The sequence below is a fragment of the Haliotis asinina genome, chromosome 16, assembly GCF_037392515.1.
Source record: "Haliotis asinina isolate JCU_RB_2024 chromosome 16, JCU_Hal_asi_v2, whole genome shotgun sequence".
Taxonomy (NCBI): Eukaryota; Metazoa; Mollusca; class Gastropoda; order Lepetellida; family Haliotidae; genus Haliotis; species Haliotis asinina.
The window spans coordinates 9,885,959-9,911,424 of NC_090295.1; the positions used below are offsets into that span (position 1 = coordinate 9,885,959).

At 36.3% G+C, this 25,466-nt stretch overlaps 1 protein-coding gene across 1 annotated transcript in view; it reads left to right on the plus strand.

The window, feature by feature from the left end:
• LOC137268821 (uncharacterized) overlaps positions 1 to 25,466 on the plus strand; it is a 69,829-nt gene that overhangs the window by 22,073 nt on the left and 22,290 nt on the right. Inside the window, exons 10-25 of the mRNA XM_067803384.1 lie at positions 320 to 457; positions 1,191 to 1,286; positions 1,436 to 1,519; positions 3,262 to 3,407; positions 4,187 to 4,283; positions 5,314 to 5,472; positions 6,619 to 6,738; positions 8,038 to 8,160; positions 8,314 to 8,471; positions 10,246 to 10,452; positions 14,656 to 14,790; positions 16,343 to 16,516; positions 18,112 to 18,274; positions 19,193 to 19,345; positions 20,001 to 20,181; positions 23,994 to 24,063. Coding sequence (XP_067659485.1) covers positions 320 to 457; positions 1,191 to 1,286; positions 1,436 to 1,519; positions 3,262 to 3,407; positions 4,187 to 4,283; positions 5,314 to 5,472; positions 6,619 to 6,738; positions 8,038 to 8,160; positions 8,314 to 8,471; positions 10,246 to 10,452; positions 14,656 to 14,790; positions 16,343 to 16,516; positions 18,112 to 18,274; positions 19,193 to 19,345; positions 20,001 to 20,181; positions 23,994 to 24,063 — 2,204 coding nt within the window. The remainder of the gene's footprint in view (positions 1 to 319; positions 458 to 1,190; positions 1,287 to 1,435; positions 1,520 to 3,261; positions 3,408 to 4,186; positions 4,284 to 5,313; positions 5,473 to 6,618; positions 6,739 to 8,037; positions 8,161 to 8,313; positions 8,472 to 10,245; positions 10,453 to 14,655; positions 14,791 to 16,342; positions 16,517 to 18,111; positions 18,275 to 19,192; positions 19,346 to 20,000; positions 20,182 to 23,993; positions 24,064 to 25,466) is intronic.

Here is a 25,466-nt window from a genome sequence, read left to right on the forward strand (position 1 = left end):
CCAAACATTGGCATACTGTAATCATAATTTGTAGACATCTTCATGAGGATAATTTTGCCGTTGCAGGGGATATTAATGACTTGATCTTCTTGCTTTTACTAGTTTGACAAAATGAGCCTCCAGATTTCATTCAGGGCCTGTAGATTATATAGCCTGCAGGCCCTGATGGCCAACTGGCAAATTAAAGTATTGCAAACACTGTAGACAGGTCTCTAGGCTGGTGTCTCTATATCTCTTTGAGGCTCCAAAAGATGATGTCTCCAATTTAGAACCTTTCGTTTTGACTAATTCTTATAACCTGTTCATCTTTTTTTGTAAGGCAAATCCAAATGAAATGGTGAGAGGAATAATTGGATTTGGACACAACAAACTGACGCAGGGCATTACTCCTCTTCTCAATGGTGACAAGATGCCTGTGATATCAACCAGGGAAACCAAGATTGAATTTGGAGACAAGGTAACAAGAAATTGGAGAGAAAAGCACGCAAATCAGTGATGTATATAAAATTCTTTCCACCCCCGGCCTGTTAACATTGTGTTTTTAACAAGGGGGGAAATTTTCATGGATTTCTGCAGATTTAAATGCAGATGAGTCGACCTTGACCTGCCCTGGACCCATTTGGGTCACTTTCACCTGTTGCCATCTCTGTGTTACTTCAGTTCCAAATGTAGCAGCAAAACTTTGTGTTTCTACTGCCAGGTCAGTTATCTGTCAGAAAACATTTTAACGTCATATCAATGTTTCCTAATTTTACTGCTGAAACTTCACTGTTTGTTGTGTAACGTGACATTTACTTTGAGGGTGGAGCATCAATTAAAAGGGTAGGTCAGCTAATTACTGAAAACATATTGCAAGCAACAATTGGAATCAAAATTGTCAAAGTCTGTTATCACAGAGCCTAAACAAGCAATACATATTTTACCTTGCATAACAAGAATAGATTCTGCTGAAGTATGTATCAGTGTTAGATTTGGGTGAAATTTTGAGTGGGTCCAAATTGATGAAAATGATGTTTCTGGACCCCCTCCAATGTTAAATAGATGGGCAGATGTAAAATAGAGGGGATCCTCACTGAATTTGATGAGTCAAAACACTCCAAAACCCTCTCTTGAGCCAACACTGATGTATGTTTGGGCATATAAAAAACCTGCTTTTCCAATGTCTGAACACCTCTCTTGTTGCCAACCAGTCACTGTACCCATACTACAACAGACTGGCTTGGAATGATGGTGCTGCCATTCACAGTGTGTTTCTTGCTGCCAAATCAAGAAAATGGACCCATATTGTAAGTATAATTACATCAACAAACATTCTGAAATAATGTTTTAACAGGTAGATGTTGTCAGGACCTTTTAATGTATGTATACTATCTATATGATCCCAAATTATGATTGTAATCAAAACTGTTCATCACCTTCTCATTTTGTATTTCAGTTGATTATACGATCTGCAGGATACGAACTTAACAACATCATCTACGACAAAGCTCAGAGCAATGGAATAAGAATCATGGGAGAGGTAAATATGTTGGATGCACGTTGTCACTCCTAATGACATTTAAAAATAAAAAAGACCAGTATTTAATGTCTCAAGCTGTGTTTCCATTCCGTTTGTAAAATCATCCACACCAGCACTTGTTACAAGAAACAAATATTTTCCATTAAGAGTTCACAATACTTTCTGATACTACCTGTGAAATACTTCATGATAATTGATCTGTCATGCAAATAACACTGTACACTAAGTATTGAAACATGAAATCAGAACAGGATCGCTTATGACAGAAAAAGTAAGAAGATGTCCATTCATGTCAGCCATTAAATTTGTTTTGTTGTTTTTATGACATCTTAGGTTACGTTTAAGACCTGAATTCCCACGTATGTTCAATGTGTGAAGCCCATTTCTGGTGTTCTCTGCAGTGATGTTGCTAAAATTTGACCTGTCAGATAACTTTGTTCTTTAGTAAGGCTGCTGTGTACTGCTTGGTAGGCAGAACTGGCCCCGATTTCTCGAAACAAACTTAAGTCTGAGTTTTGACTTAAGTCAAAGATTGTACTCAAATTTGGGAAAAGGCATTTCTCTGAATAAACTGAAATCGGCACTGAACTCAAACTATTGGAAACAATTTGAGTTTCATGAATAGATTACTTAATTTGTTAGCGTTTTATATGTCAAAAATGCATTTGAGTTAAAAAAATTCAGCTGTTTCAAATTGTGAAACTCAGTTTCAGATTTGAGTAAAAACTTAAGTTTGTTTCGAGAAATTGGGCCCTGATTTCCTACCTAGTTGAGGTTGAATTAAAGTACTGTTGGAAATAGACAAAAAAAACCCAAAACTTTTTTGTTTCACATTCATCTCTACAATTCATGTAGTTGATATGCGAAAGTGTGAAATATCTGTTATAACAAGTTTGGCCTAACTACAGTTCCAGTGGTACAGAGATAGGAAACTTGGAAAAAGGATTTTACTGAGGAGAGATTAGAGATTATAAAGGGCACTTTTTAACTGCCTGTTTGTAAATTGGACCTAGCTTCATCATAAACGATAGTTGTCATTGAAATTGATAACTTTCATGCTGAAACTATTTAGGGCTTACCTACCATCGAGTTTCATTATCACTAAGAAAAGAAACAGGAAGGAGGAGGTCATCTCAAAAGCAAAACCAGGTTCGCAGATGATGGTTGGGCTCGGGCTCAGGGATAAAGATGCCATTCCTTTAAGGGAATTAAACTGGGGAAATACATGGTGTATGATAACAATTTACAAGTAATATCCAGTCATGTCAATCTCTGTGTGGTCAAGCCATCTGTATATTTTGAGACAAAGCACAAAATGTCTTTGAGATGACCCTTTGCACTGGCAGTACATGCGTTTCATACCATGTGTGCTGACTTTATGTCGTCATACCTGACTGAGCAACCTAACTGCCACCTATAGTGCGATCTATTGTCTTTAGCAGTTATTCATATTTTATTTCATTTTTTTCTACGTTTTGTCCATTTTTACGAGTAAATATGCTCTTCTGGATATTCTCGAAAACATCCCACTGAATGCCAAGTTAACCCGAAGTGAGTAATTTTGACATATCCTATTTGCAATTTGTGTAAATTTGAGGGATACACAGTAACAGCCGAAAAACAGGTAGTTTTTTTTCTATATCCGATAGTACTTTAATATGAATTATTGCTATAGGAGTATTTACTGTGTTAGCTTGATAATACTATTCAGTCAATGCTCACGTATGTTCTTTGTTTCTCAGGTTGTTGTGCCACAGTTACAACCAGCGGACTGGGTGAGAAATGACCTGGACGCTACAATGGAAAAAGTGAAAAGCTTAGGAACAAGGATCATCTTTTCATATGTCACAGCTCCACTTATTTACCATGTTTTGAGAGAAGCTTACAAGTATGTATTAAGTTACAAGATGATTGTGAATAAATAATTGTAAAAGAGTATACATGGCCCAAACATTTTCAGTTGATAATAGATATTGTCAGTAAACTTCTTAAAGGAATAATAATGTTCTGACTCAGCTATTACAGCAGGGTCCTTAGACTGTTATTTAGTACCCAGTATATATATGATTATTTGTGACAAAATAGTCACTGTGCTTGCAATAATACGTAGTGTTTGGAATTATTACTTGTACACCAAGTAAAGATTTTTGTTGTCAGAATCTGAGGTTTATCTAGAAAATACTAACTGTAGAACTACAAATAATTAATGAGAACAGTCGCAACTGAATATCCTGTTTCCCATTCTAAGAGATGCTGAGAACTTCTGGATTGATTCTATTTTAATCATGGTGGACATATTTGTAGATCTTTGTTGAGCACCTCAAAATGCATGTTTCCAAGATGGTCCTTTGAGTACTAGGATATCTGGAGAGTAGAACACCCAGCTGACTGTGATCATCAAAGTCAAGAGTAATCCTGTGTGATAAATTCTTTCCACATCGAAGCTAGATGTGCACAAACACTTGTAATTTAGACTTCCTTGCTATTCATAGTAGCCACCATCCAGTAGATATGTTTCCATATTCAAAAACAAACAAAATTGTGCTCAATAGATGAAAGAAAAAATATTTCAGCATTTTAGAACAGTTGAACCAGAACTTATGACAAAATATACTACAGGTCAGGTTTCAGAATAGTTTCATATGTTCAAACCATCTTGATTTCCAGCTATGGAATGTCCGCCTTGCATGGATACCAGTGGGTGTTTCTTGGAATCTTCATTTGGCAATTCCCCTGGGGGAACCAGCATGCGGAATGTATGATGGTAAGAAAAAAAAGGAATTATTGATAATATTGGATAACCATTCTAATAAATGCACAAAGAATCAAGGTTATCATTGATTTGTCCTTATTGCTTTGTTAGAAAACTGAATTCCTTGATAAAAATAATAGAAATAACTGCTTATTTTATTGCTAGTATATTCATCCCTTTGTCATAATGCCTTCTCCGTCCATAATCATATTGTTTCCATAAGGCTGCATAAAAAAAATAAAATGCTTCTGGGACACATTTTTGTCAAAAGTGACGAGGGTGGAAGGACTTCATTTTTCATTTTTCATAGAAAAAGAAGTAACGAGGGAGGAACATGTATTTATTTATTTATCTCAGAAGTACAGCTTGGAAAGTTTAGCATGTGTTGATGGGTTGTATAGATTCAGTCACAGTCACACTTACTCTTACAGACAAGACACCGACATTCATTCTTATACTGGACATGTATAATGTATAATGTATAATCGGGACGCGGCCAAGTCAAAATATTATTTTTAAAATAGCAATAAAAATTGTTATGTGGACAAATAAAAGTGACACGCCGATGCCTGAGTAACATTTCACTTTTTTATTTAGCCTGACATAACTCATAAACTGTTCAATGTTTTTCAACAAAAATTGGTAGGTATTTTAACTGGAACCAATTTATAGATTCTTGGCATTTCTATTTTTCTTGATATCCATGGAAACAATCTGGACTTAGTCTGAAAAAGGGGTGGATTTCTTTTCAGGAACATCACTCAAAAATCTCTGAATGTATATCAACAAAACTTTGCAGATATTTCTAAACAGGTCGTGAAGTGGTGCCATTTTCTACTTACTGTTGAATTTTCTAAGATGAAACCAACTGTTTTGATGGGATTTTGACATACTCAAGAACATTACTATTTTTGGTCAGCTTTAACAGAAAGTATCTAATGAGTCAAAAGAGGGATAAATGTACAAGACACATGATTAGCATGAAGGTGAGCGGCTGTTTTCTCCTGATAGGTGTTGTTGCACATTATGTTCTGTTTTCCAGACACCAATCTGCACAGTAGCATACAGAGGGACACATGGATTTGCTTCAACATATGATCTGACTGCCTACACATCTGATGACTGGTTGAGAGTCATGGGTTATCACATGTACAGTGATCGATCAATTTACCATGGCCGAGTCAAATATGTCATCCATGAGGTAGATATTCATTTACAACCTATGTGGAGATTCCATGTTTCAACTGGTTCCAAGCAACTGATGCTTGGTGAATGAGGGACTGCAATACAGGCAGTTGTATTCAATGCAGCATTTTTACATCTCAGATCATGTCAAATTTCCTACCAAAAATGTGTGATTAACATAACTGCTAGAATCCCTGTTGTGTTTATTTTCAGGTGCACCGTTGTACCAAATGCAGGTTTTGACTTTGCAATTCAAGGCACTGTAGACTTCAGAATTTTCTATCTCATGGTTTAACATTTAAAACAGGAGTGAAAAACAGAAGTTGGTAAATGTTCTCTAACCTTCTTTTTTGCTGACAAGGAAAACTATTGGAATTTAGCCACACTTTATTGTACATTAATAAAGTAAGATACAATGAAAAGTTATTTTTCATTTTGGATAACTTGATATTTGACATTCCATTCTTGGGTGTTAAAAAACCCCGTCGCCTCATCCCCAAGACAAGTCACTTTCTATTTTCGGCAATCAAATAATGGTATCTTACCATTATTATTAAATTTTGCAATGATAATATAGTAGGGTTATCTTTCTTGGCTATTTAACACTTTTCAATAAATAGTCCAGAAAATATTTAAAATCAAATGCCATGTTGATTTATTCTTCCATAATTTCATCATCGTGATTGTGTGATAAAAATGAAGGCAAGTGGAAAGTTCTACCAATCAGTTAAGCTTTTCACCACAAAACTGTGAAGTAGTTCAAAATGAATGTTGAGTTTATTTCAATAAGAAGGGCTGTGTAGTAATTCCTTCTGCAGTTGGTCCCCATTGTCATGTAGCCTGTGAAGATCCTTGTTAGAATTGGTTTTCAGCAACCCATGCTTGTCGTAAGAGGCAACATGGGATCAGGTGGTCAGGCTCGCTGACTTGGTTGACTCATCATCGTATCCCATTGCATAGATTGCTGTTAGATCGCTATTCATGCTGTTGATCACTGCATTGTCTGGTCCAGACTCAGATTAATCATTCACAGACTGCCATGTAGGTGGAATATTCCTGAGTGTGGTAACAAACCAACCAACCAGATATATGTAAGAAAGAAGGTGACTTTATTTCCTTTACTGATCAATATCTACAAATGTGTTCCATGTTTTCTTTCAAGGTGGGAGCAGAGTTTGGCATGGGCTATGATGCAGTCAGGGCAATGGCCACAGCAATGTCCGACCTGATTGACCAAGGACAAACAATTACTGGAGACAAAATTGCACTGGCAGTGAGAAATGTAAGAATCAGAGAAAAACGTTTCATGTTATTTTAGGTCAGGATGGCTGATCACAAGGCTATCTGGTCAAGATTCATTTATTTTCAACTATTACATTTGGTTATGCGACCATGAATCCACAAGGGCGGGTTGAAGTTGCAGACTCTAACTGAAAAGAACTGATTGAAGTGGTACCCTTGAATGGAAACAGTGATCGATGAATCGTCCCAGCATAGGAAGTGTCTCATGATGCCTAAGATTTCCATGAACTAAAGTACTTATTTGAGAATCAGTGAGCCAAAAGTATTCTGACAGTATAGCTGTCTTCATATATATACAGTATAGACTCTGAAAGATTATGTAATCTTGGAAAGGAACGCTTGATAGCTGAAAAGTTGTCTAATATTATAAATAGCAAAGCACATCACCAAGTCAGTCACACAAAAGATGTCATACCAATTAAAAATTTATTGAAGGAGATTAAAATTGACGAGTTATTACTCAAACAATTTTCTTTCATTGATGTTTGAATTAAGTTTGCTCCCTACCAGGAAATGTCTAGAATGAACTCTAACCTGTTTATGGTGTGTAATATCAACCCCTTTGTCAGATCTCCAGACACTTGTCTTAAGCAAAAGTGAACACTGTACGCACTGACATTCATGTTTAGTGTGAATTAGTTTGTTTATATACAATTTGTTTATGAAAAACATAGGTAATAGTAGTAGAACAGTTCATATAGGAAAAGTGCTCAGAAATATACTGATGTATCATCACCAGCCTAAAATTATTGTATAATTGATATCTGTCTTCCATCAGAGGGTGACTGTCTTAACATACCCAAGCTGAAGGTTTGGTTTATTGCCAATGTTGCGCATTGTTTTACGTCAGCCTAACAGTCATTTACCTACAGCATTTACATGTCATTTTCTGATTGTTATCAAAGATGCTCTAAAAATATTTTTATGTGTGTGTGAGTTCGGTTTACATTGCTTTTTAGCATTATTCCATGGATATTAGGTGGAGATACAAGAAATGGGCTTCACACGTTGTCCCATATGGTTAATTGAACCCAGGTATTGGATGAGACAAGCAAACGCTTTACCTACTAATCTACCATACCAAGCTGAAACTATATAAGAATGAAATACTCACATCTCCACATGTTTTGAATATTGGTAATGTTGATGATGGTATACATATGAGAGTGCCATCATAACATTTGTCATCAACTTATCACTGTATGGGTGTACCACTAAAAGCTAAGTGCACTTTAAACTTTCGCAATGTTCACTCAGTCTGTGTTTGTATTTGTTGCAGGTCTCTTTTCCTGGGTTAACAGGAAGTGTATCATTCGACGTTCATGGCAACAGACCTGGTTATCGAGGATTTCTTGTACATGTTAATCCTATACCCCCAGAGTTTGGCATCATGCCTACAAATGCAAGTATTTAATGATTTATATTAGTTTGATCATTTTCCCAAACACAATATTCTGCAATATTCAAAAACTTGAAGTTTGATACATATTGTGGTACATACGTTCAAAACATGAGGGTAACTTAATTATATGTTTCAAAATGGTTGATGTTGCAGGTAGCTATCTTCACTCGAACCATGATGATGGAAAGTGAACAGGCCACAGAACAGTTAGAGGTTGTAATGGAGGCCTTTTATCCTCTCTACTTGCCGCCATATAATTATACACTTGGACAGACTGCATATCCGAACACAACAAAAATGAACACAAGATAGTAAGTACTGTATATATTCCCGTCATTCGTCCCAATACTGGTGTGAAGATCGATTGTAGATCAATACTCTTGATGTTGATCACTGGATTGTCTGGTCAAGACTTGATTCTTTACAGATCGCTGCCATATACAGTGGAGGCTGTCTTACTCGGACCCTAAGTAACTCGGTTTTCTACATAATTCGGATCGAATTGTTGGTCCTGACAGAAGTTAACTAAGTTATCATTACATATAGGCTAACGAATTCGGACTTCATGTAACTCTGATTTTGGACTGAAATCTCTGCCTGTCAAGGTAATTTACTATGAAAACATTGCTGATTAACTCAGACTAGCGAGACTGCCTGACGTGAAAGTGCTTTGTAGTTAGCCGGATTATCAGGTGTGATGATAACCAATTAACTAAAGGAATTGACATGACTCACTCAGTGTCATTTTGATGGTATGTGATTTTGTTATAAAAAGACGATACTCCAGTAATTTCTCATCATCGACAAAATGGCCGAACCACCACCAAAGCGGAGACGTCCAAATGCAGCCCTTACCTTACTGACAAGGTCAAGTTGATGCTGAGAGGCTACCGGCAGTGAAGCAAAAGGACCTTGCTGAAAAGTATAAAATAAGTAAACAGACAGTCTCGAACATTCGAAGAAGACAGGAGTTTTACCACTTGCAGTTCGAGACGAATGTCAATGGTGACTCAAAAAGACTACACAAGGGGAAGTTTTATGAGATCAGTGTAATGCTACATGACTTGATTTCTTGTGTGCAAAGCACGAATATGCTTCAATGCTTCAGACGGATGGTTTTCAAGCTGGAAACAATGATACAACATAAAACAGTTTACTGTTAGTGGTAAGACTGCTTGTGTTGACAGTGATGTGACTGACAGCTTCAAGGACCGCCTTCCGCCTATTGTGATGAAACTGGATTGTTTTTCCATGCCCTTCCCGACAAGACTCTATCAGATAAACACCACGCGTTGAAAGACAGAGTTTCTAAGGAACGACTTACTGTTCTTTTGTGCTGCAGTTCAATGGGAGAAATGCTGAAACCTCTTGTAATTGGTAAGGCGGAAAATCCCAGGTGCTCAAACCATTGCTTCAATCAAACCATTGAATGAATAAATTAATCTATACAGTACATGTTTACTTGTTCATTTGTTCATTTATTCATTTAGTTTTGTCTTTCATCATAAAAGTACTCTGCATGCATATCTCCTGGTCAAGCTAACTCTTGACTCTCACCAGTCCATTTCGGACTCCATATAATTCAGTTGGTCCCAGTCGAGTCCGAATTAGACACTTCCATGGTAGCTGGAATGCTGTTGAGTGCTGAGTTGAGTACAACAAACAATCAATCAATCGTCCAAGTATTCATTTGTGTTATTTCAAGTTGTAACAAACTTGTCACAATTTTTGACAGTGCATGTATTTCTCATCAATTGTAAAGACTAGGCATTACCATTGAACCATGAGCGTATTCATCTAGTCCAAAGTCAGAGCCTTCTAAGATGTCTCTTGGTGTTGAAGATCATTTTATACTTTTCAATTTCATGCTACAATTTACCGAATATATCTTAACACCCTTTTTTAGTCGCTGACTGTACAGTGTTTGACACCAGCTGAACTCACTGATGACCATTAATGTTTGCAGTGGTAAACATGTCATGTCTGTTTGGTAGCTTGCAAATAACTAGTCTATTTATGTTTTGACACTAAAATATGAAGACCTCCAATAGTTCTTTTGTACTGAGTATTTTTTGTTTTTCATAGCTACAACTCAACAAGTGGTATGCTTTCTCGAGATGGGCAACAGATAATCCCAATACCTCCTTCCACAGCAACACCTGTTCCAGTGGTTCGAGAAGAGCCAGCAGTAGCCCCGTTCTTCTGTTCTGCTGGATGTGGAGGGGCTCTGCTAAATCCTGCTGACATCAATTTCTATACATACGGAACATGCACTGCCATGGAAACTTGCACGTGAGTAGTTTTGTCATTTCTTCTTCATGTCTGTTTATCTTAGATTGGACATTAGACAATGGAGCTGTGTCTCTGTCCAGCCACATTTGTTTTGTTATCAGCCATTTCATCTTTGTGGTTGATGACAAAAGCAACAAATGTTGGTATTTGATGGTCATTTGTAAGGCTAGTTATCTCTAAAGATCTTAGAGACTGATTATCGGTAAATAAAATTGATTGATTATCAATAAATATTGGCAGAAATGACCAAAAGTCTGAAGTTGCTATTGTTGACATGTCCACTGATTCCTGTCTCATTGTAGGACTCTTTTTGAATGAACTTTTTGAAAACTTTTAAGTTCAGCCCCATAGCACTTAATTAATACATTTGGGCAAACACCAGAATTACAGTGAATTTTCAAAGTATCGGAAAATGATTTCAGTCTGTAACGTAGCATAAATATCGCGACTCGCATATGAGTCATTCTCAAAAGATGCAGCTATTTCATGTATCAGGATTCAAACTTCAATATAGCCGTCAAAATTTTTACCAATATGTTAAAAATTCTGATTTCTCCTTCATTAGCAATATCTAATCTATCTTGGGAATTTTTTATGACAAACAAAATGATCAAATACTTTTTATTTTATTCCTTTTTGTAACAAAGGATATGCATTTTGTCATGTATCCGGGTGCAGAAACCTAACATCGAGTGTCTGCTGTGCATGAAATTTCATTTGAGAAAATATTGTTTCTGGAGTAGTTGGAAAGAATAGACCTTTTCTCCATTCCTGGCAGATGTTTGTGATTTTCAAGCTGAATTTTGAAGTAAAACACAATCTTTTTCACTTGTATACAAGAAAAATGCCTTTCCTGTAACAGTTCCATAAAAGCATGAAATAATCAGTGATCTGCCATCTTGTGAAAGTGGAACTCCCTATCATACTCATTAACAACTTTTGATTCAGAGTGGTAAACATGTGGCGTGAAGTCCAAGAAAATCAAGTAAAAATGGTAAACATTTGCAAGCATTTTGTACGGATGTCTTTTAAGTAACATCAATTAACAAAGGAAAATAACACTTTTCCAAAAATATGTGTTTCTCTCTGCATTTGGAACCATAATTACAACACAAGGATGTTGTCTGAAATGGGAAAGGGAATAGTCTTTATTTTTTTTCTGAATTTGCTTTTGCAATTTGTCTCTCAAATAACAGTCTTTTCTTGAACATTTTTTTGTTATTGGAAAGAACATCGGTGTTACTTCAAAGAAAAATATCTTGATTAGTCACATATTCTTTTTTTTTTCAATGTCAATGTCATTAACTGCTTAATTGTGATAAAGATCTGAGGTGTATATATGCAGAAACTGAAACATGTTTTACACTTTCTCTTCAGAATGCAGCTATACTTATTTTTGTAAAAGGCTGTTACTGGAGAGACAAGTTATGTAACTACAAGGACAATTCAATACAAATTTGAAAATACCCAATATACCTGGAAGGTCTTTGTTCATCTAGATTTGCTATGTCCTTACATTAGGACCATAAAGTTTATATTTGAAGTAACAATTGATATTTTCCTTAACAATTTGTAGGTTTCACACCTTGAAAAAAATACCTGTTAATTAAAGGACGTATGTTGTTACTGCAAAGACAGTTTAATGTAAATGATCTTTCATTTTTGTTTTTCTTTCGTGATTTATTCAGATGTGCATTAAGATATGAGACAAAATTACCTTATGCTTAACACAGAAGTCTGTTCTTGAAACTTTGCATGCTTATATCCATTTTAAAGACTGTTATTTGAAAGACAGTGTGTGACTGATCATACTAATTAGGACACTGTAATAATCAGTCCTGAGAAACAGTCAAAGCGTTGAACATCCAGTTTCCTAAATATATTTAATTGGTGATAATGTAAAACAAAAAATCTGTGAAAAGTTCATTTCTGTATGTTTTTCATAACTGGCAACATGGTATGACAAATACAGAGATTAATTTTGTTGATTTATTTGTTACTTGGACAGCTTGAGGAAGATGATGAAAACTTTGATACTTTATTAGTAGCAAGCCTGTTTAACAGTTTGAGGCAGATGATCAAAACTTTGATACTTTATTGGGAGCAAGAATAGGCCTGTTTAACAGTTTGAGGCAGATGATCAAAACTTTGATACTTTATTGGGAGCAAGAATAGGCCTGTTTAACAGTTTGAGGCAGATGATCATAACTTTGATACTTTATTGGGAGCAAGAATAGGCCTGTTTAACAGTTTGAGGCAGATGATCAAAACTTTGATACTTTATTGGGAGCAAGAATAGGCCTGTTTAACAGTTTGAGGCAGATGATCAAAACTTTGATACTTTATTGGGAGCAAGAATAGGCCTGTTTAACAGTTTGAGGCAGATGATCAAAACTTTGATACTTTATTGGGAGCAAGAATAGGCCTGTTTAACAGTTTGAGGCAGATGATCAAAACTTTGATACTTTATTGGGAGCAAGAATAGGCCTGTTTAACAGTTTGAGGCAGATGATCATAACTTTGATACTTTATTGGGAGCAAGAATAGGCCTGTTTAACAGTTTGAGGCAGATGATCATAACTTTGATACTTTATTGGGAGCAAGAATAGGCCTGTTTAACAGTTTGAGGCAGATGATCAAAACTTGGATTCTTTTGTTAGTTGTAAACCTGTTTGACAGTTTGAGGATGGTGATCCAAACTTTCATACATTTGTTACTTGTAAACCTGTTTGACAGTTTCATAAATTCATGACAAATACTGTCAAACTTGTCATTAATTTTTTTTTCTGAGTTCCTAAAAGAAACAGATTTCAAGATGGTAACTGCTACTTTAATTGTTGTGTATTTAAAGCACGAAGTCTATAGTTTTTTTATTCTTCTTTGTCTTCCATTAACTTGTTCTGAAATGTCTTTCCAGTAACAATTCTCAGGACCCACACAATAAAATTAAACACACATTTAAGATTTAACATATCTCATAATTGGCATTTAAATTATTAACATTATATGATGACAAACATCATAAACATTAATTTATAAACAGTGAAAAGTGTCACATGTCACAAATGACAACTTCAGACAAAGTCATTGTAATATATTCAATCAGACAATAGGGCCAGCAGGTTGGGGACTTCTGTCTGACCATTGGCAAATCTGCCAGATTTGTCAGAGGGTCAGACACTATTCATGAACACTGTATAAGTATGGTAAAAACAATACTTTTAAAAACTGATTGATATGAACCTAACTTATCATCAGTGCCACTGATGTATTCTTGTCCTAACTAAAAATACAACCTAATTGTCCTTTCTGTAAGAAACATGTCATTGTTAGTCACCTTATTTGGAGACACGGATGTAACATGTAACACTTACTATACTTCTGAGGGTATAACACGCAAAGAACTCTTTCTTTCATTACAGATTGATCAAAGATTTTTGTTACAATTAAATAGTTTTTCAAATTCATTTCACACATTTTCCTTCCAATAACATAGAGTGTCTTTGGCATAATGATACTGTCTTTCATATAACAGGACTTGAAAGTAAATGTTTTATGATCTATGGAGTAAGACATTGTCAGAAATCAGTCAGAAATATCAAAATATTCTCTTCAAATCGCCTTCAGTGCAATATTTTTTTATGACAGACAGTTGAGGAGATATCAAGAACATTGAAAAGTACCAGCAGATTTCACTTTTTCATCTGACACAATGTAGATCAGGTTTATCTCATAAACATGCAATTATAGAACTGAATTTTTAAGTGTGTGTAACAAAATAACAGGTAAGGTAAAATTTACAATGCAATATCTTTAGGTATCAATGTATTTTTAAGAAAAATATAAGTATTACTGTTGTTACAGGAAAGACATTGTGACTTTGACCTAATTAGTTTAATTAGTCTTCATGACAATACTGAACATAATTAAGCCTCAAATATTATTGATATGTAAACCTTAACAATGTAGTTTGCCATTTGTGTAAATAGTGATTGATTATTTTGTATTTGAATTATGTTGTCTTTTGTACACCAAATAGCTGCAACTTTTGAAAATGTCCCATACGTGTTTGTTTCTAATTTTTGGTCAAGGGATTTTCTTTTGCTCAGTAGTGTATTCCGACTGTCAGCTTAAAGAGTCACATGCGATACCCATAATATTCAGCAGAGTTGAGCACATATATGAATGTCTATATGTTTTCAGATGCCTTGCTGGATACTATGGTGATGATTGTAGCAATATGATTTGTTCCTGCAAGAATGGCAGATGTAATGTCCCAAGTGTTTGTATCTGTGACCCTGGATGGCGTGGTTCCCTTTGTGATGAAGCCATATGCAAGTAAGAACTGATTTGATATTATTATAAGCATCAGTAGCAACTGTTTTATCAGTGTGACTTCATCTGGGGTTTTATTTTAGCCAGAGTTTAAGAATCAGAAACATCATCAGCATCAGGGTCTAATCATTTACCGAGTAAATGTGTTGAACTCTTCACCATGAAACTGTGAAGTAGTTCAAAATGTATTTAGAATTTGTTTCTGTAAGAAGGGCTACGTAGTAATTCCTTCTGCAGTTGGTCCCCATTGTCATGTAACCTGCGTAGACCCGTGTTAGAATTGATCTTCAGCAACCCATGCTTGTCGTAAGAGGCAACAAATGGGATTAAGTGGTCAGGCTCGCTGACTTGGTTGCCACATGTCATATCCCAATTGGACCCGTGAAGGTCCCAGGGTAGAATAGGCCTTCAGCAACCCATGCTTGCCATAAAAGGCGACTGAGCTTGTCGTAAGAGGCGACTAACGGGATCGGGTGGTCAGACTCGCTGACTTGGTTGACGCATGTCATCGGTTCCCAATTGCGCAGATCGATGCTCATGTTGTTGATCACTGGATTGTCTGGTCCAGACTCGATTATTTACAGACCGCCGCCATATAACTGTAATATTGCTGAGTGCGGCGTAAAACTAAACTCACTCACTCATATCCCAATTGCAAATTGTGTGTCTAAGTGGGGTACTCATGCTTAACTGCAGCATGGTATCTCAGTATGTGAGCATTATATGACCAGCTTAAGTCTGGGCTAGTACAAGCAGCCACACATACACACACATGCATGTCATCATATGAGCTGAATATTCTTGTTAGTACGCCATTAACCCCAATTTCACCTCATCTCAGCACTTTTGACATGACCTTTGACATGTCCAAGAAGTGACATACGAGATTCAAATGTAGCATGTTGTGAATGTGAATGAATATAAAACTATAAATCTAGTCTTCAAAAAATGGGAATTGGACTATTCATCCTGATGAAAACAGTGATATATTTCATTAAAAGTGTCCTATTACATATCAGTGTTGGAAGGAAAAACAGATAAGAAGATGGTCTTTGAGGGTTGTTTTCTTATTTGATGCTCAGTTTTCCCATTGAATGTGATGTGTACGGGCAGTGGAAATAACCCATTGCCCGACATCCCAGTCCAGTGTTTTTTCTGTCCAGCATGCAAATCTGTGTATCTTGCTGTAGCATTGTCCAGTTGACTTTTCCATGTTAGTGTGTGTGTGTGTGTGTGTGTGTCAGCGAGAGAAAGAATATAATCAACAAGAAAAAATGAACACTTTCTTTCTGTTATCAGCCACTGTGCATTTGTTACGTTCCTGTATATTCAGTTTAATACATAGTTTATTGTTGTTCTTCAAACTCATGTACTGTGTATTATTACACAATGTCAAAACGGCAATGGCCATCTTAATATTGTAGATGTTTATTTTACTGCTACAGTGGGAAAATGATCAGAGCAAGTGATCCTACATGTGCCTCTGTACTGAAGTACACTAGCTGTTTACATTATTTCCACCCCTCAGGCATGCATACTTCTTGTACCTTTGCAGCCCTGGTTGTGGAGAAAATGGGTTCTGTAAATCCCCAGATACCTGTCAATGTGATGATGGCTACACAGGAGCGACATGTGGCACTCACTTGGCTGTTGCTGTGATTCTGCCATTAATGTTTGGAACAGGTTTAGCAGTTGGACTCTTCTTCCTCATCAGATTTCTCAGCAGAAGGTAATGCTATTTGATCATGTGCTCCATGGAGCCCCATGTAAGATCAGTATCAAATATTTCTTTTGTTGTTAATCTTGTTTTTGACAGGACGTGGCACCATTTTGCCCTTGAAGTTTGCAGACATGTCTTTTCTGCATTGCAATTCATGGTTAGGTGGATCTTCATTTGTTCTGTTTTTGATGTCATCTTGATTGCTTTAAATTTGCAATGCAGTGAATCCATTATGAAGATCAAATATTACATATAGTGATATTGGGTAATGAATACAATATTGGTTAAGAAATACAATATGTGGCAAGGCAGCAGTTCTTCATTGAAACAAAAGCAAAATAAATTCTTTGACATGTTTTGACCTCCTTCACCATAACACTCCTCACATCCTCTGGTCCGTCAGGGAGGTAGGGTAGCTTAGTGGTTAAGCCATTCACTTGCCACGCTGAAGACCTGGGTTTGATTCCCCACGAGCACAGTGTGTGAAGCCCTTGTCAGGTCTTCCCCTCTGTGATATTACTAGAACATTGCTAAAAGCGACATAAAACTTAACTCACCTGCAATATTCATATTAGGGGTGCAGCGGAATCGAGACCCAAACGAAAGTACCTTTACACGATCTTGTTCATCTAATTGGATTCTCAGAAACAGTAGCTACATGAGGATGTTATATAGGTTAAAATTACATGGAATATTTGTCATGAATTTAAAAATGTAATGTGCATGAGGTGATTTAGATGATAATTTTGGTTCGAAAACTGAATATACCATATGTTCAAAGTGAATTTCAGTGTACCGAACAGAAAAAAAATACTGCCTGCAGTGTGAATGTGTTGTCATACAGTGGACTCTGTCCAACTCAGACTCTGTCTTTCCTGGATTGCTGTATATACTGGACTGAACTTACATTATCTGTATCTTGGATTCTCATTTTGTTTTACATTTCGGACTACAGTGTAGGTCCGAAAAGGTCGTTAGATGTAAAAGACTGCTTTATAATCCGGGCTAAACAGGAAGCCTGCTAATGGCCACTAAACCTTAAATAAACAACACGTTGGCTGGTTTGGGTATTTTGTCTTGATTACTGACCAGGATGTCCGCATGGTCGAGAAACTTTGAATGAAGAACCCTTGATTGGCTTATGTATTTTGTCTAATGGTGAACTCTTAGATGTATAGCTTTTCTACTCTGATTTCTGCATCAAATTTGACACAGAGATCTTGCGTTCAATGTTTCTCAATTTTTGCACATGCAGATAATTAACATACTTGTCATGTAGGTGTGAAAAAAGTGATCTAAATTTATATTTAATTCATTGGCAGTGTTACAGTGAAATATCCTCTGACCAACATAATGTCAGTTCTCCAATCTTTTGACCAAGAAAAAATTCGAGCCTTCTGGTATCAATGTAGGAAATTTCTGTGTAAGTGGGAATACTGTCTAATTCGGACTGCTTAGTTGGTCGAAATTAGACAGAGTGCACTGTATTTCGTGTCCGCCCAAACTCATATTATTGTTGGTGACAAAAGGACAACCTCACTATTTATGCCATGTTTGATCAGTCATTAGTGAATGCTTTCAGTATTCATACCATATTTTGACAGGCATGCACGTTTGGCGTCTCTTGCGAACCTTGATTGGTTGGTGAAATGGGATGAAATTACTGCTGCTGACCGGGCGGTCAGTCTGATCTCTACAGCCAGTGATGCTAATGACAAAGTCACTGGTAATGTTGTTACATGGAGACATCAGAAATGTCATGCCCAGGTAGCGTATACAATCATAAGCTACAAAAATATATTTGCCTTCAGAAAGGAAACATTTTTATTTTTCAATAAAGATTATTATATGTGAATGGGATGATTAACATTCTGTACATGGAATAAACATTGTATTTGCCAACAGTGCCACACAACCATATGCATTAACAAAATCCCAAGGAAATCTTTTCGATTTTGTCAGTAACTTTTCCGGCCAGTCTATTATTAAGATTTTCCTGATCTTAAACTTAATAATGGTAATAATTATTCCAATAATCGTTCCTGCCATTACCTTTATCCTGCAGAAAACCTGAATCCATGTATATGATCATTAAATGGTTGTGGAATGGTTTGATTTTTGGAAATACACTTGACTAAGTGAAAGACTGTGTTAGCATCTTAAAATGTGAAAGGGACGTGTGTTCTGGCATGAATATGCATGGGTACATACTCTAAAAAGCCTTTCTTCAAAGAAAAGCAGGGATTTACAGGAATTCCTGCATCCTGTAAAGCATAAAAACTGACAATGGACACAGAGATTCAGAAAAAGTCTAAATACTTTTTGTAAATATTCCACTCACATGACAATGAGTTATCACTGAGTTTGTCTCAAGCGGGGTTATGGTATCATTTGCAGTTTAATAATAGTAATAATTTTTCTGATGATCATGATACACAATACAATAACTGTATTGTTTAAAATATTATTATTAATATTAATAAGTGTTTGGGACCCTGACTATGTTGGCAAGGACCCCTGAAAATTGAGTGTATGAGTCCCAGGGAACCTCAAATACAGGACTTGATATAAAATCCCTGGTAAAGCCTTTACTACACTTTGATCCTTTATGATGGCATACATATATGACGGGTAGTATTATTGTTATTATTAATATTGACTTAGAGTAGTCTCTTTCACTCGCAGGATTTCAACATTGATTCTCTTGACATCAACAATGAAAGTCTGAGATTAGAGATGGTTTTGATGAAGGAAGTACGTCACAACAATATCTTGACGTTTGTTGGTGCCTGTTTTGATGCTCCACATGTCTGTATTCTTACAGAGGTGGCACCTAAGGTAAGTGCATTTTTATGGAATTGAGCCGCAGGTGCACTGCTAAATGTTGTCTCTTACAAGACTAATGACTACTGCTGTGTAAATTCTAAAAGAAGAAAAATATTACAACTTTGGATCAGAAAATCATAAGTTAGAAAAGTGGCAAAGCAAAGTCAGCAAATGGCTAAGTACAAAAATTGTTTTTGAAAACAAATCTGAAATGAATAGAATTATCATAAAAAAATCCTGAAAGTTATATGGCCAGTGCATGGAACTGTATTTCCACATTCGTAAAAAACTTTTGTAGATTTTCAAGAAATATTTCAAGAAGAATGTCACAGAAATCTCTTTTCTGAATAATTGAGCAATTATTTTCTCAGTTTGCCTGCCAAGGGCACTTAGTCCAGAATACTAAATGCTGGCTGTCTGTCAGTCCTGATTCAGACAATAGCCAGGCTTAATTAGGAAGTTCTCTTAGCGCTAAGATAGTTGAAAGTTTCATACATTTGCATTAACTTACGTCTAACTTAGCAGTAAGAAAGCCTTGAAAATCTATGGCCAGGCTTTGTGCTGGCTTGATGTCAAACAGACAACCGTTTGATCCAAATATGCTGTTAATGATCTTGTAACACTATGAAGATGTTTTAGAAATTATACGTTTTTCTCTTGTTTTCAGGGTAGTTTAGAAGACTTACTGTCCAATGAATCTGTTAAACTGGGCTGGGATTTCCGCTTCTCTATACTGAAAGATATCTGCAGAGGAATGGATTTCCTACACAGATCAGAAATAGGATCTCATGGTCGATTGAAATCCACTAACTGCTTGGTTGACAACAGGTGGACTTGCAAAATTGCAGGTGAGGCAGTCAAGATGTTTGTGTAAACTCAACTGGAAACTAGTGTTGGGAACTGGTTGGATTTTTTTAATAAAAACAAAATGCATATATTAAAATGAAAACAGACTAAAACAATGTCAGGCCTTTGCCTTGTTCAGAACTACATCCATCAATATCTACACAAAAGAACTATATGCCATTCTGGTACGAAATCCCTGTTACATGTCATGTGTCTTTTGACAGATTAATATGCAAAAAATGAAACATTGTTTCAGGTTTTTCACATTGGTGTATGGTCTCATTGGTCACCCAAGATATGACACTTGACAACTAATTGTATGATGTAATTTAGTTAGTTAGAAGTAATTTAGCCAATAATGAACAATCAAGCAATGTATTTGTGGTTAATTGTTTGAAGGAAGGAGTTTCTACCCAGGCACTTTACAACAGGGTGTATTCAGTATAGATTAGTAAATCTACACACATAAAGGTTACCTTTTGACAAATCTGCTGTGGAAAATACAAGTAATTGATCAGTTACCCATTTAACGCTTAAACCTTTCATTGATGTTTGTTTTTGTAACTCAGTTGATCATTCCACAGGCGCTCATGTCATTGCTAGGACTAAAGATTTTTTAAAAAGATATGAAAATTTTGAGATGACCCATAACTTGAAACGTTTCACAGTACAATATATCTAGACAAGGCCGGACACTTTGGTGTACCCGTCCCACCTGCTTTGCTGATCACTGCATTGCATGGAATCGATTAAAACTTCATGTACAGTCGAACACCTACTCAGACCCCACATATCCGAAAACCCCATCTTCTGGAAGATTTTTATGTGAAACGAACCTTACGTTCATTAACTGTACTCGCTTAACTGGACCCCCTGCTTCCAGACAAGGACGCTGAATTTTCAAACCATTCCCATAGATTTCCATTGAAAAATGATCCAGTTATCCGGACAGAGAGATCTGTGCAATGTGCATGTTGATGAGTCACGTCAATACCGTTTACCACACGACTTCTGTCAGAAGGCATTTGGAGTGAGTTGATTAATTAGCCATCAAAACACTAATGACGTGTCACTCGGGTTGTTCATTAGGATTTGGCGCATCTGAGAACATTTCATCAGTAACGGAAACACATGTTAAGTAGGATTAAGGTAAACTACACTGTAATTGTACTGTATATAACACTTATAAATTGACCCCTGCTCTCTGTCGCGATGCAAGTTGAAAATAGCGTGCCACATGATGTAAGTCATGTGATCCCGTCCGAAAGTTTACTTTCTGCAGACAGCTTAAATATGCGACGCAATGTCATATGTTTTAAGGGCATTTAAAATTAGAAAAAAGAATATGCAATTGGCAAAATAGAAACATTTTACTATCTTACTATCTGAAGCTCCACATGCTACACGATTACATTCAAGATGATCTGACAAATGGTAACCTGCGTTCACCTTGCATGTATTATCAGTACACTTATATGTTATGATGATTCAAAATTATTGCTATTGACTGTTGATTTTTTATATACGTGTATGGAAGTTTTTTGCTTTCACCTAATTTTCAAGTTTTGTTTGTTGGGTCCAGTTAACTGGACGTCTTGCTATCCGGATGATTTTCAAGTGAAACTAAAACATCAGGATAAACGGGGTTCCATTGTAAACATAATCATGGATGATTGGCCTATTGATCACCACTCGTGACACCTACCAGTTCTTTATTGTTATTTCTACAAGTCAACTGAAAGCCAATTTTGACTCTCAACTAAACAATCTTCACACAATTGGCGAATGATAGCAAGAACGTAAGGCTGCACAAAAGGGTGTGTGGTCAGACCAAGCCCTCTCGTTGGTCTACGCATCCTATATTGTATTGTGAAGCGTTTCAAGTCTAAGATCATCTAAGAAATTTCATACTTTTAAAAAATTGAATCTTTAATCTTTAATCCTCATGATGACACAAGAGCCTGTGTGTCTGCATGCACATTTTACATAACATGTACTACATTTGCAAACGAAAGACCTTCATTTATTATGTTGAGTGTTTACTTCAGACACAAGGAATACCAAATGATAACCTTTGTTGGGTAATCTGTGTGGCGTTACTACTAATTATACCTGTTATAAATTCATTAACTGACCATCAAGTGAATGATGACAAATAATGTGTAGGTATATACCACCAAACACAGGTTACAGCAAGGGAGAAGCAATCGCTGTATTGCATGCAATTTTAACTGCCTGTGAAAACTTATGGGTTGTCTCCGTTTTGAGGATATGAACAGAAGTTCATTGTTGCATAAGAAATACATATAAGCATTTACTGTATCTGTAAGTTAAAAACTGTAAATACGTATTTACCTGAGAAAATTTTCAGATTTTTCTAGCAATGGCGAAGTTATAATTAGTTTACAGATTCAAATAAATCAAATGCTTATTGTCATTGGTAATAGACCAGGGGCGTACACATATAAAAAAGAATGGGCTTGCACATGATATTTACTATGAAAGTTGGGCCAACTCAACTCTCTCCCAACAACTATCTATATATAAAGCTTTGCAAGTAATTGGAGATATATACGAAACAAATGACGCGCTACATACCTATAGAAATCATGGTTTTACATGACGTAAATAAATATCGAGGTAAAAAATAAATAAGATCAATTTGGATCAGTCATTATGCTACCCTGGCCTTGGAAAATTTCAGAAGGCCTACTTTGCCGGGATACTTTTTATTACAACCAGACCCAAACTATCGTGGATATTTTCAAATAACAGCATGTGATGGGCATCCATGCTTCCCAATGTTCCAATGTTGAAGAAATTCTGCCATGGTGAACAAGTAGCCCAGTCTCAGTGTTCATCATGGTCGAGGGAGCAGATGCTGACCAGCTTGCAGTTTGGTTTCGTAATTACACTGTTAATTAGAAACATAAAACGCTCTGGATCAGTTTCCCTTTAACCAATCATGATCAATCACAGAAAGTATAATCAATTCCTTGATTACTATTTTCTCCTGATCAATCGTCTATGAGATTGATTAATCGGACCGTCACTACCAGCAACCTCTCATGAACACATAATCTTTCTGTGTTTTTGTCATCTTTTATGACATCATGCAGATTTCATTAGGCTTCCCTAGAGAATCATAATAGGGGAACCTTGAAAACTTCGATTGTGTGCTTTCATAATGCTTAATAATAATCCCAATAGCCTTCTCTTGACTAGCACTGTGAAACATTCAGTAGATTAAGGCTGAGATGCCACCAATACTAGTGTTTCCTGATGAATGAATTATGTAATCAGGTTGCTCATATTGTTGAAAGCAACAAGCCTCAAAATGTTTTGTGTCCACCAGTTCAATTCTTAAATCATAGAAACACAGGTGTTGACATGAGCTGTCTTAGCTTAAACTCTGCAAATAGACTAGGGATATTTTGGGGGTTGTTGTTTTGTGTTTTTATACTACTGGAACTGACAGCAATGAAAGTAAGTGATTATTACAGCAAGAATATTTTTACAGAAATCAAGCATCCCAATATAGCTTGTGTGCAGAGTTTTGTAAGCGAGGCATCCATAATATCTGCATTACCATTTAACACAAGCAATTTCACATTGATCTGTTTGTTATCATTTGCTCTTCCATTTTAAGTGATATAATGTGAAATTTTCTGCATGCATGACATGAAACTAGTATTTAAAAAAATGGCCATGTGCATTCTGTTGATGTGCACAAAATATGCAAGAGTTTGTAAAGCAGAAATCCATGCATACAGTTGTACTTCAAGGAAGGAAAATGAAATGTTCTGTTTTCTAGGGTTCGGAGCTCCTACAATGAGATATGGCGCCAAAAGATTGTCTGAAAATGAGGAAGCAAACAAACTCAGGTAAGAATGATGTGCTGAAACATGAAGAAATAGTGTATTTAAGTTAATGGGAATATGTATAGTTTTGATCATTTTCAGGTCACTCTGATTATTGTGTTTCTTTTGTGTTTGGTCCAGAAATGACATGTATTTTTGTTTTTACCCAATAATTTTTATTCAGAGAATTGAGCGAACACATGAAAAATGCAGAACATGTTGCATCCTCATTTGACCATTTCTGTATTAGGAAAGTGGGGAAAAGTGAAAGAATAAAGTCCCCATAACAAAAACACAAAAAAATATTGAACAAACATGCTCTCATAAGCTTGAAAAATTTTCTCGTAGGATTAAATGAAAATGCAAAACTAAAAACAGTTCTGGGGTTTGAAGTGGTGATTGACAATTGAAGCTTTATTAAGGTTTTACTGGCTCAATATGTTTTATTGCAGAATACATGAGAATCATATAATGCAAGAGTGTACAGGGTTATGTAATACGAGGGGTGATTGATGAGTTTTGAGCTTACCACTGAAGGAGTGTGGTACAGATGAAATCGCTTGGTGTGCTGATAGAGCAATCAAGTAGAGCCACAAACACAAAAGGTGGAAGTATTTGACGCATTATTTAAGAGAGAGCAAGGTATAGACTGCAGAGGGGGTCACCTGGTGACTACAAATGGAAAAACAAGAGAAACGAGCCGTGATCAAGTACCTTTGGATCATATGCAACAGTAAAAAGATGGGTTGCAGAGTTCAAACGTGGGCGAACGAGCATTGAAGATGAACCCCGTCCTGGCCCAAGTGTTGTGTCTTCAACGCCAGAAGTGGTCCAGCGAATCCTGGTTAAAGTTATGGATGACCAAAGAGTGACACAGCGACAAATAGCCAACTTAGTGGACATCTCTCAGGAGCGAGTGCATTTCATTCTGACTGATATTTTAGGAATGCACAAGGTTTCTGCTTGATGGGTCCCCAAACTTTTGTCAGAGGATCAGAAACACCAAAGAGAGCTGCTCTCCACGGAGAATCTCAAGCTTTTTGAAGGTGATCCAGAGACTTTTCTCAAACGATTTGTTACCATGGATGAAACATGGGTCCATCACTTTGAGCCTGAATCAAAACAACAGTCGAAACAATGGAAACATGTCACATCTTCTACTCCAAAGAAAGCAAAGTCAGTTCCTTCAGCTGTGAAAATCATGGCTTCTGTTTTTTGGGGATTGTGAATTCGTAATCATTTTGGACAGGCTTCCTAAAGGTCGTACTATCACCAGGGCTTACTATATAGAACTCTTGAAACAGTTGAGAGAAAATCAAAGCTACATGACATGGAAAGTTGACAAAACGAGTCTTTATCACCATGATGATGCTCCAGCTCACACGTCAATGATTGCAATGGCAAAAATCCATGAAATGGGCTTCGAA